Raw genomic sequence first — 12,957 nt, 5'->3', positions numbered from 1 at the left:
CAAAGGGAGAAGGGGGTCTTGCTAGCCCTCAAACTCGCTTTCCAACAGGCTTTCCATTTCCGAAAGCCCGGTATGGAAAAACTGTCGGAAACCGAACATCGTAATCCCAACGGCAGAAACACCGTCCATTGGGATTACATGCAGGTCTCCAACTGGCCAACGGGCTCCTTGAGCACATTGAAAGCCAGCCAGAATGACCGACCGGTTTCATTTTCGACCGAACGCATTGTAATGCCATGGTCGAAACTGAAACCGCAATGAGGCTTGGAAAGCCTCTGACCACATCCCGGAAAGCCTCTGACTGAGCCTCATCGTAATGAGGCCCAAAGTGTGAAATGTGCATTACAGTTATAGTGCACTCTTTCTTCCCGGCATCACCCACCACAAAATTACCATGTAATGGGGAATATCTGTGAAACAATTGGCTTGACGCAAGAGGATCCAAGAAAGGCACCTTATTCATTCTTGTGCTCCTTGCATTCCTTGTTGAGATCCAGATTATCCAGTGCATTGCCTTCCATTCCTAGCTGGTCACTTACAACAGCCATTACGACTATTGGTTCTTGATTAGCGGTCATTCCTTTTCCAGGGTGATACTAAGTTCTGGAACTACTTGCGTTTCAAAAGGGGATTATCTAACATTTAGAAAAGATCATCATGTTTCTTTACATTTTTGTTGCACTGACGTATTTCGCATTTCTATATCACTGTTAGTAAGCTCTTTGGGGTAGATGTGCTTTCGGCAAAATATATCATAAATGAACGCCTTCACCATCTATTCTAGCCAACGAGATGTCATTTGCCACCGAGCCATGGTAAGGGACACTTTGATGTGTCATGCATCAGATTGATAGAAAATGTTAGAAAAGACAAATGACACATTTTGAAAAATTATCTTTCCATTTTAATTGAGGCAGTGAAGATAAAGCCAGAATAATTAGATCTCTAAACTGAGCCCTACCAGGCACGCTAGAGTTAATGGGCATGATCCAATGGAAAGAGAATATGGAAATGGAGCGATCCTTGACCCCGTTCTGGGTAGGTGCTCCCCATGCCGCACAGCACCACCTGTGTACGTGTGTCCCCCTGCCTGCCGCTGCTGCAAGCTCGCCTTTCTTGTTGGCACTGTTGCTACTGTATTTGCTGTTTCTTCGTGACCTGTAAATGCCTGTTATTTCACTTTGTGCTCCCTCCACTGTATTTTGTGCTTAGCCCCTGTTCTCCCTTGACTATATTTGCTTGGTCCCTGTCCTCATTTCTGCCGCCTTTTTTTCCCATTGTTACCTGTTGAGCCGTTTCCGCCGCTGACTCCCCTGCGGCCCGCCCCCTCCGTGCCCATTCATTGCCCCACTCCCGCCTCCCAGCTGCTCCTCGCTCACACCTCCCCTTATATGGCAGGCACGCCGCAGGCAAGCCCGTTCGTGCCTGGACCGTACCCAGTGCCAAAACCTCTGGTCTCCTCGACCACCACGACAACAGAATCCGCTACGACACCAGCACCCTCCACGCACTCAACACCGGACAAGAACACACCTGCTTCCAGGCTGCTCCAAAGAACACCCAAGGACCCTTCACCTGCTGGACCTGCAGCTTCACCAGCATCCGCCTGCTAAACCACCGCCAAGGAATGAACCAAACCACCTCAGATACATCCTCCTCAACACCCGATTCGCCCGCAAACATGCAGTTGAACTCTGAGACATACTCAACTCTACCTCTTCGAACGTCGCTTTCCTGATGGAGAACTGGCTGAACCCTACCTCAGCACCGGACATAGTCATAGCCATCCCGGAAGGCTACAAGATCACCCCCAGGGACCGCACCAACGGAGTAGGAGGAGGAATCGCCATCGTCCACAGGAACACCCTCAGACTCTCGACCAACAACGACGACACCCTCAGCACCACCAAACACCTGCACTTTTGATCCACACCGACCCCAACACCACCCTCAGAGGAACCCTCGTCTACAGACCCCCCGGACCCCGACCACAGTTCAGCAACTCCATCACCGACTTCATCAGCACACACACCCTCGCCTCCAAGCACTGCATCCTCCTCGGAGACCTGAACTTACACCTCGAGAACAACAACGACACCAACTCCACCACCCTTATTGACAGCCTCGGACTCAAACAACTTGTCACAACACCCACCCTTGTTGCCGGCCACACGCTCGATCCCATCTTCTCCGCAAGCCCCCACGTCTCCTTCAGCCACACCACCGAACACCACTGGACCGACCATTGCTGCATCCACTTCACCTTCAGGAAGCCCACCACGCACCACCGCACCCAACAGATGCCTCGTCGCGGCTGGAGCAAAGTCACCGATGACCAGTTAACCACCACCCTCGCCCAGAGCCCACCTGCCGACCCCACTGACTCTAACACCACCGCCCGCAACCTCAGACAATGGATCCACGACTGCGCCAACACCCTCGCCCCACTCAAGAAACCCTCCTATAGTCACAGCAGCAAGAAATGCCAGCTGGTTCACCAAAGACCTCCAGTCCTTCAAACGGACATGCCAAAAACTTGAGAAGAACACCGGACAGTTACACAGCCCACAAGAATGCCACCCGCAGACACCATCACCTCATCAGAGCCTCATCAGAGCCGCCAAAAGGGCCTAATTCAAAGACTGCCTAGACAAAAAAACACAACAGCAAAGAGCTCTTCAACATTGTGAAGGAACTCGCCAGCCCCAGCTCCAACACCAACGACATCCCACCCTCATAAGATCTGTGCGACTCGTTGGCCACTTTCTTCCACTGCAAGATCGCCTACATCCACGACAACTTCAACGCCACGACCACCCCGACAACCACCGAGACCTCCAGTCCTTGACCACCACCCGCACCAACCGCCTGCTCTCCTGGACCAACATCAACGACGAGGAAACCTGCAAGATCATGAACACCATCCACTCCGGCTCACCATCAAACCCCTGCCCACACCACATCTTCAACAAATCCAACACAACCATCGCACCCCACCTCCGGAAAGTAATCAACATCTCTTCTAGACAGCAACATTCCCAGACAGCTGGAAGCAAGCCGAGATCAACGCCTTACTCAAGAAACCCAAGGCAGACCCCAAGGACCTCAAGAACTTCCGACCCATCTCCCTGCTCCTGTTTCCAGCGAAGGTCATCGAGAAAACCGTCAACAAGCAACTGACCCGCTACCTCGAGGAGAACGGTATCCTGGACCCATCCAAGTCCGGGTTTTGCCACAACCACAGCACCGAAACTGCCCTCATCGCCGCCACTGATGACAGCAGGACCCTGCTGGATAATGGAGAAACAGCGGCCCTCATCCTCCTGGACCTCAGCCGCCTTCGACACGGTCTGCCACCGCACACTACGAACATGCCTCCACGATGCCGGGCTCCTAGAGAAGGCACTGGACTGGACCACCTCCTTCCTCTCTGGCAGAACACAGAGCGTCCGCCTCCCCCCTACCGCTCCTAGGCCACCGAGATCATCTGCGGCATACCCCAGGGCTCTTCCCTCAGCTCAACGCTAATCAACATCTACATGGCACCTCTCGCCCACGTCGCCCGACCTCAACATTATCTCCTACGCCGATGACACCCAGGTGATCCTCTCGCTCACCAAATTCCCCCATACCGCGCGCAGACCATGAACACCCTCCCCACTCACCTATGGCAGACCCACGACCTGCTGACCTTCAGAAGACTCCTCAAGACCTGGCTCTTCGAGCAGTAACAGCACCCCCAACCCCCAGCACCTTGAGACCCTCACAGGTAAGTAGTGTGCTTTACAAATTATATGATGATTGATTGATTGATAGGGGAGATAAAAGTAAGCCAGAGGAAGCAGAGAGGAGGCAAAGAGGAATAAGCAGGGGTCTTAAGAGCAGGGGCAGACATAGAGAAAAGAGGTAGGAAGCCAGGCAAGACACAGAGACAAAGGAAACAAATATAGGTCATAGAGGGTAGGTGGAGGCAAAGAGAAAAAACAGATATAGCAAACTGTCGGCAAAGTAGAGGCTAAAAGAGACTGTAAGAAGAAGAGAGGGGGGTAGGAGATAGAACAAATAGACAAAAGCAGGAAAACCCATGGAAGAGAGAAATAGATAGAGGCTCTAGGTATACATCTAAAAAGGAAAGAGGAGACAAATACAAATTGACAAAGTTGAGACAGCAGGAAAAGGTCACAAAAAAAGGAAATACAAATAAGATGAAAAGAGGAAAGTGGAAACAAAGAGTGGCTACAGTTTTAATCCTAGGGATACAAAAATGGGGAGGATGGAGACAAAACTGCAATATAAAGTGTCAGACAGATCATCCCTATGCCTATTTAACTTTCACAGACATTAAACATTCTAACACAAACGTTCTTTGTACATCGTATGTCTTTAATCATGTTTTATACCTTGACAAAAACTAACTGCGTTAATGGAACACCACTACCCTATCCGTATTGTAGCAGGCACATCTACTTTAGGTATTTACATTTCCATCATCAGGTAACATAGGCACTTGTTGGCATAGCATAGTACATGAGATACCACAAAATCAGTTAAAATTCATACCTTGTCAAGACGCTTTTCACATCCTGTTATGAAGAAAAATATAATTAACGTATTAAAGTCCTATTCATGTTTTAATGGTTGTCATTTGTATTTGAAATAGATGTTGCAGTGATTGCAAGTAAAACAGTATTTAAGTATATGCAATTCAAAATCTCATAAGGTCAAATGGAGGAAACTTTTTTTTTATACGTAGTTATCATCACTGGGTCTTACCCTTACACAATCACAATGTTGAGGCAAAACAAAAACTAAAGTGGTGAGAGAGAAACAAAGCCCTATGCAACAAACAGACTGTAAGCATTGTGGGCCTCGTTTATGGGAAATTGGAACAGGGCGGCACCACAAGTCAGTGATGCCCTATGCCAATGTGAAAGGTCAGGAATGCACTATATTTCTGAAAATGTTTACATTTCTGTCCTTTCTCCCTGCGCCAGCGCACAATTTGCTGCCTAGTTCCAACTTAAACACCCTTGCATCATGGTGCAAAGGTCCCCATGTTGCAGGCAGGATTGCTTTTGTGTAAGAAGGAACAAGTGAGGTGTTTTCCTCTTTCTTTGTCTGCTGCAGAATGTAGGACCTATGGAAAGAGGAAAAAATTAGGAGAAATAAAAATGTTTCTCCTCATTAAACCGGCTCTCAGGAGGTGTAAGGTTTTGGCACTGCCCCAGGTTTACGTAGTTAAGTAAATCTGTGGCAGCGTCCAAATTCATGGATGCTGCGTGGGAAAACTCAACACACTGCTCATGGAACGCCTCCTTGACGCAGAGTAAGGCTCTTTGCGCCCCTTTGTCTGTCTCCATATCTATGAAGCCAAGCAAAGCCATGCAGGGTGACTTTTTGTCGCCTCATGAATATGATTGAGAGGCATGCGCTATCGGAGTGCCAAGAAAAGTGATGATCCAGCAGCGCAAGCCTCTCATAAATTAGCCCCCAGTATGCAAGTAATGTATGAAACGACCACAACTGAACACTTATGGCTCGGAGGGGAGTAAGACAGGTTGTGCCTTGTAAATTAATAACAATGAATCCACTTGCTATAGAAGATCCTCCCCTTTCTAGCTTCCGGGAGTTGGAAAAGATACTAAATAGAAAATCTTAAGCTGAAACCTCATGCACTAAAAATTATCTCTTTTGATCATCAGGTACAAGAATCAAATCAGTAGGCCAAATTCCATTATTTATCAAATGAATGTGCATAATTCAAACAAAGAGAGAAAGACTAAGCTCTTTTTCATCTACATATAATACAATACTTGTGGGGGTAGAGAGGTCACTGTCAGTAGTGGATGGAAGATGTGGTAGGTAGTCAAGCAAAGATCTTCTGGTACGATGGCCCACAGCTATTAATTTAGATATATATGAGAATTGCAATCATCATAAGAAAACAAAATGGCACCTGACCCATCTTTGTGTCCTGTCACAGAACTTTTGCCTGTGCCTTCAGGTGCAGTTAGTAGCACTGTTCCCTGCCTGATCACACTGCTATGCCAGCTCCTCGCAGGCAATTGTTATGGCTGTACACGGAGACAGGGTGAGAAGAATTCCAAAGTCAAATTCCTGTCCATCAGATTAAGGTTCCCAACCCTTTACATCCTATTTCCAACATTAAAGATGGAAATGGTGGTGCAAAACTGGAAATCAGGAGCATGTTCTTCTAAGCAGTTACAAATGTGCCCATCTAATTTTTGCCAGAACCTGAGTTACTTTCTTGACCTCCCCAAGCAAAACTTGTAGACATTGTCCCCACTTTGCTCCTGACAGCAGTCAGTTTAATCGTCGTGCCATCAATATTCTTTCGAAGACTATCCAGTGATGCTGTTGGTGTCCTTTTTACTCTTAGAAAAGCTTAGGTTAGACACCTTCAGCAGCTTGTTGTAGCCCAAGTGCCTCTCTACTCATGTGAGTTCACGAGTAAAATAATCTTCCATCAGCATTGGGTCTTTTTATCTACATGTAGACACAGCCACGACACCTGAGGAGAACTGAACCCCCTCCCCCCACCATCTTGACCATCAATTTTGTTTCAGGAGCGCAGGCCTGTAGTTCCCCTGTATTGTTGGTACAATGGTCACCTTTGTCCCTCGGTCACAGGCGGGCAGTAGAGTGAGGGCAGTAGTAGGAGGGAAAAGCACATGCAAGAATGAAACTAAGGGTCACATTTTTCAAAAAGTGATACAGTGCAGCAAGTAAACTTGCTGCACTGCGTTACAGGGAAAGGGCAGGTATGGGTTGCAATTATCACACCAAGCCATAACTCACCTGTATCAGCTCCAGGTCCCGCTGCTGGATGGTCCCTTCTAGATCTGTAATGAGGTTTTTCAGGTAGGACATCTGTCCTTCTTGCTGGGTCACACTCCCCCTTATTCTCTTCAGTACTTCATTATGCTCTTTTTCTAGTCTGGTCAGGTGGAGACGTTGTTCTTCTTTCAGGAACTTTTGCAGTTCCTCAAACACACCCACAATCTTCTGCTTTTGGCTCTTGAAGGTATCCTGGACAAAGTTTGAAAACATTATGAAGGTTATGTAAATATATATTTTTCTACAATAAAAAAATTAAACAAAAAAAAAAACCCACATAATATGGATGGTCCCACTTAGCTTCCGCAAGGTCATATCAAGTTCTGACCTCACTTTCCAGTGCCCTACATCAGAATATACCTCTCAGTTTCAGATTATGACACTGTTAGAAGAGAATTCCTGATTGGTGTAGGTATGCACCCAGGTCAAGCAGGTACCACCCCTCTAGCCAGGGTAAGCTAGATACACATTAAAAGATGACCTGTGCTCACCCTCTGGTAGCTTGGCACTGATCATCCAGGCTTATCTAAAGAGGCATGTGTAAAGTTTATGAGCAACACACACACACATACACACACAGTATACACCACAAAAGACTCCAAACATGTTTAGAAGAATAAAACTAGAAAATATTTATCTGTGCAAAATAAGACCCAAACAGCAAAAATTCCAATCAGTAGAAGTCGAGATATACATTTTTAAAGATCAAATGCAAAAACAGTGCCTAAAAGGCAATAGGGGTCAAAAGGTTACATTAACTCACAAGGGACCGGTGAAATCAAAGTTCAGGCCAACCACAATGGAGGACAGGCCAGGTACAGGACTCACGCAGGGCCCACTTAGAAAACACCTTGGATGGAGCAAAGCGTTGACACTGAGGGCATAATGTGTGGATCTTTTCCTTGAAGTCGGGTTGCTGCGTTGTCAACGAGCTTCCCTGAAGTGAAGGCAATGTGTCGTCATTGAGCCGCGCAGAGCGCCGCTGTTGTGCCGTAGAGGCTATGGAACAGCTGTCATCGGAAAGCCTCTGCTTTGGTATCAAAAGGAAATGTGCGGTTCTGACCGGTGCAGTGGTGATGAGGTGTCAGTTTTGTAGAAAATAGCTGCAGAACCCACTTCTGAGGCCCAGAACTTGGAGAGAGCACCTCATAAAAGAGTAGGACTCAGAGAAAGCAGAGTCCAGCAGGACCAGCAGAATTGCAAGAAGACTGTAGTGTTCCTGAGACGTCACAAAACAGGAGGTAAGCCAGAAAACCCTTGGAGATCACTTGGCGCAAAGCAGAGTCTAGCCCTCCTTCAGCAGAGTCAGGGAGCAGCAGCAGCAGGGCGGCAAGCAGAAAAGCAGTCCTTACAGAAAAAAAGTCTAGATGAGTACTTTAAGCAGCACAGTAGTCCTTCTGCCAAATCTTCAGTTCAAGATCCAGAAGTGTCTGATTTTTAGGGGTCAGAGACCCAGTACTTTTGCCCCAAAATGCCTTTGATGTAGGGTGTGACTTCAAAGCAGCTTGCTGAAGTGCACAAGGATGCCTTTCAAGCCACTCCTGTCTGCCAGGCTGTCTGTGGGGGGGTAAATCAGTCCGATGTGTTTGGACAGGACACTACCTATTAAAGTGTAAGTGTCAGTGTATCCCATTCCTCCCTGCCCAGGAAAACCCATCAAAATGCATATGAATGCAGCTGAGCATCACCGCCCTGTGTTTGTGGCTGACTAGCGGGAATGCACAAAGTGTAGTTATAGTGAAAAACAAAATAGGCTGTTTGACACTACCAGGACATGCAAAACATACAAGTACATGCCCTATATTTTACTTACGTGGTGCCCTGCCCTTAATGTTACTTAGGGCCTAATTCAAAGGTGACTTCTATGCAATAGAAGGGGAGTCTAAGGCCTGGAATTAAGGGGTGCTCCTCTGGGAGTAGTGTATATTTTTGAACAGCAGCTCTCCCACTATGCTGGGAGAGCAACAAAGCTTACTTTCATGTTTATTCTTCTTGTTTTATTTAGGGGGGGGGGGGGGGGGCGGTGCCATTCAGGGAACTGCCATGCCTCCATTTGTTGGGGCCGTTGAGGAAGACCACCTCTTGCTGCCCTGCTGGCCCCCGCATGGCCCGCACCTCCAAATGTGCCCATGGGATCCGGCAACTTTCATCTCCCTGCTTGTTCTTGAGGGAAGGGTACAGTCTTCCACTATGGTCGCCCCGTTCCGCCCAGACATGGGTACAGGAAGCAGGGGCAAGGCTACCGCCATTGGGAGGGTAGCAATGTTGCTCCCCCATCCTCCCTTTATCCGAGGAGTGGGCACCACGCATTCCCCCTTCCTGAGGAAATCATTAATAATAAATCCTGCTCCAACCTCTGGGCCTTGACCCACCCTGGAGGTAAGGTAAGGAATGGTGGCAGAGCCCCATGTGCTTCGTCGAAAAGAAAAGGTCAAATGTCACTAAACTCAAAATTACCATCAAGTGAGCCCTGTTGGGCCGATTTGTATGATCTTGGGCTCCTTCTATTTATGATGGCAAGCTCTAGCCACCCGGGGCATTTGCAGCAGACCTCCTCACCTCCAAAGCAGTGCAATCCTCAGAGAGCTGGCTCTCCTGGCTCCTTGTCCCAGCATTCCTCCTGGTCTCTGTCTCTGGAATAAGAAGTCCACGTGTCAGGGTTCTTACTTTCAGTTGTCCATGGTGTCCCCAGGATCCAACAGTGGAGCATAGAGAAATCACCAGGCAAGAGAGAGTCTCTCCCTTGTGTAAGAGTTGGTAAAGGGGAAAGGAAGGCTCCAAAGCCAGGTACACCTGACCAATTCTAGGATGCCATGTCACCTCTCCACTCCTGTCCTATAATTCTTGCACAGTTCAAAATAGCGTCACCCAAGAGTCACTTTTCATATATCCTCTGAGGGCTTCTGCTCTGCCGCTCACTGACATCGCAGGCAGGGCCTTTTCTTCTAAATCTTCAAAGGTAGGACCCTTCCTGTATTGGCTGCAGAGGTTTGGAATCCACCCTTTGTTTAGTGGACTTGGGGAGGGCTTGGGCAGGTACATCCCTGGTACAGAGTGACAGCTGATTGATTGATGCAGATAATTCAGCCCCACTCCTTTCCTCCTCAGGAGCTGGATGAAGCACTGTCAATTGCACCCTTTGTGTGAGCAGCATGCGTTCTTGGGCTGGAGAGAAATGAAATTAACCTGGCACAGCAGGGTGACAAAGGGCCTGGGCTCTGATCCTGAGCTGAGACTGAGAAATATGAAAATTCCCAGATGACCCATAAATGGTACAGATATCTTGTTGGAGCTTGCAAAATTGATTTTCCCGCACAGGTCACACCCCAATACGATATGCCACAGGTCTCTGTAGGCCAAAGGGAAGTGAAACTGCACTCTATGGCAGTTATCTCCCTATGTGTATAGCAAAGTTTAACCACAGATAAAAATAGTAAAGTACACTAACAGTAGTATCCCACATGCATCCCATGCATGTGTGCTTACGTGTGTATACAGATGTTCACATGAACCCCGCCAAGTGCACATTACTGTTGCTGCTTCACAGAGGTCGCATCTCAAAAGGTGGATACTGGTGGAAAACATACTCAGTCCATTGGCCATGTGATTATCGTGGGTGAGCTCATGACTCACCCACACAGTAAAATGTCCTCAACTAGGTGATCCAGAAAGCAACAAAAAAGAATCTAGCTGTAGTGAATGGGCGTAACCCAGCTGCAACAGTTTTCAATGCAGTGTATAGTTTTAGTACTACATACACTGTTTCAGTACTGAATCACAGGTTATGAATGCGGATTGTTTCTTTCACTGATTACTCAATGGTTTTCATTTTGATTTATGGACACCTCTTTGTTGAGAGTATAGTTTTGATGATTAGTACCTGGCCATAACTGTGAATGCATAGTTTGAGTGTTGAGGTTTCACAGAAAAAGGAGCCCAGATTTTTCAGAAGTTGACTAGATTGTTAAGACTTACATACAAGTCTTCAGATGGATGGAATATGGTACCGAATCTAAAAAAGCATTAAAAAATTAAGTGACCAAAAAATGAGGCTTTAGCTTCTGGCATGTGATGTCCCAAACATTGTGCAATGTGGAGACATGAGAGAATATCGGAAACTCTTGAAATGGTTAACAGATGGTAATTTTGATTCGATAACACTAACTTAACTTTTGATAGATAGTACATCCATTCATACCAATTGTATTGCAGCAAAGGTTTCAAGTTTTCAAAATATATTTTTTCTGGATTCTGGTATAGTTTATCTAATGTTTTCTTAATTGTCAAAAGGCATGCCTATCTTTGTTTATAAACAGTCTTTTCCATTAAACAAATACTTAAAGATGTCTTTCCAATTGTTTTTTGTTTAGCAGTGCATATACAACATGCATAATTCATTAAAATAATGTGAATTGCAGAATGTAGACTGAACACCCAGGTGGATGTATAAACAATATTTTTGCAGGGCTATTAGACCATATACCAGGCAAGGATAGTTAAATGGTTTCAATGTGTTCAGTTTTGGAACAACCAACATGTGTGGGCATTTTCTTCTTGCCGCAGACAGCTTGATGTAGAAGTTACTTGAGACCTATTGCTTTGTAAATGATACAGAAAATGGATTTATCTCGCTCCCATTGGCAGCTGTTGCAGCATTCAGTACAGGTGCTATATGAGTGCTTGTCTTCACTCTGTTACTGATCTTGCACCTGGCTGTAATACTGCTTCAGAGAGGTAGTTGCTGATTTGGACGTTTCCATCTCAAAACAACAAAAGTTCAGCACCTTTATGCTGATGAAGATATTGAGTCGTGTTATAGTTAGTTGATTTTATTAATATTTGGACAAATTTGCAATGTGTTCATGCAAATTAAAACGGGTGTCTTTTCTGCTAGCATTATTTTGGGAATCATTTTTACAGGCTTGTTTGTTTCTAGCTATGTTTGTAGTTTCCCTGGGTTTTCCACAGAATAAAGCAACAGAAAAGTTGTCTTGCTAGATTAAACATCAGAGAAAGGAAAACTGATGCTACAGCACAAGTATTTCCTATAATCAATCAGACCACCAAAAATGGAGAAGGTTGTGCCCTTTCGAAGCCCTCATTACCCTTTTCTTTGCTTATACGTAGCCGATGACACATTTCGAAGAAAGATAACTACTTGTTCCCTACAGTACTGGCTTTGAGCTGAAGAGGGCGTCGATAACACCGTGAGGCACGTGACTTGCCTCTATGAACTTACAAATGAACTGAGACAGTGCAATGGAGCTGCCCTGTTCTGCTTCTTACCATTGGCTCCCACTGAGGCAGACATTTCCATCATTCACGGTCCTGTTTTCTTCACACCAAACACTTTTAAATGCTTCAGAACCCAGCAACACAACCAGAAAGCATGCTTCTGATTTTGCAAGATGACATCTCTCGAGTGCCTGCCATAAAGTAATGTTCAAAGTGCAACAGGATATACGTCATTGGGGACTAAGAATAGCTCTGCAGCTAAGTGTTTTATGAGGCCCATTTGTGGTGAGATGTCCCCATTTGAATGACTAATCTGCACTAATTTAATGGCCTATGAAAAGGGTGAAGCAGGCGAGGACCGAAAGGCCAACTTGATCAGGAAGCAACTAGAACAAAGTCGTAGTGGCATCTTTTCTGGGACTTATGGCACATACGGAGCGCTGGCACTACTGAAGGATTTCTCTTAGACTGTCTCCCCAAAGCAATGATCCTGCTGATTTGCTTTACAACGCGGCAATTACCACCAATGCATTTAACATACACCCTTTACCATACAGTGGATTTACCACACAATGCATTTACTGCACATTGCCTTTACCATGCAGGTCTTTACCATGCATATTACAGAGGCGGGCCCCGTAGGAGCTCAGGAGCCGGGGCCATAACCGGCAGCGAGCCCCCACCAAAGCAGACAAAATGGGGGCCGGAAGCGGCGATCCGATCGGGGGGAATACGGGGTCTCCCCAGATACGCGAGGGAGCCCCCATTTGGCGCTCAGCCCGCCCCCCCCATCACCCCCCCCCCCACCTGGTTTCCGGCCGCACCGCGCGGCCAATGGGGGGGCAGGCGTTGTCTGAAACCCCC

At 46.7% G+C, this 12,957-nt stretch overlaps 1 protein-coding gene across 2 annotated transcripts in view; it reads right to left on the bottom strand.

Moving 5' to 3' along the window:
• LOC147717694 (E3 ubiquitin-protein ligase TRIM39-like) overlaps window positions 1-12,957 on the bottom strand; it is a 138,716-nt gene that overhangs the window by 87,656 nt on the left and 38,103 nt on the right. For both annotated transcript variants that reach the window (XM_086924482.1, XM_086924483.1), the window contains exons 3-4: window positions 6,820-7,050; window positions 4,561-4,583 (exon numbers count right to left, since the gene is read on the bottom strand). In XM_086924482.1, coding sequence (XP_086780608.1) covers window positions 4,561-4,583; window positions 6,820-7,050 — 254 coding nt within the window. The remainder of the gene's footprint in view (window positions 1-4,560; window positions 4,584-6,819; window positions 7,051-12,957) is intronic.

The sequence above is a fragment of the Lissotriton vulgaris genome, chromosome 5 (assembly GCF_964263255.1).
Source record: "Lissotriton vulgaris chromosome 5, aLisVul1.2, whole genome shotgun sequence".
In the NCBI taxonomy this organism is placed as follows: domain Eukaryota; kingdom Metazoa; phylum Chordata; class Amphibia; order Caudata; family Salamandridae; genus Lissotriton; species Lissotriton vulgaris.
This window is presented reverse-complemented; position numbering and strand designations above follow the sequence as displayed.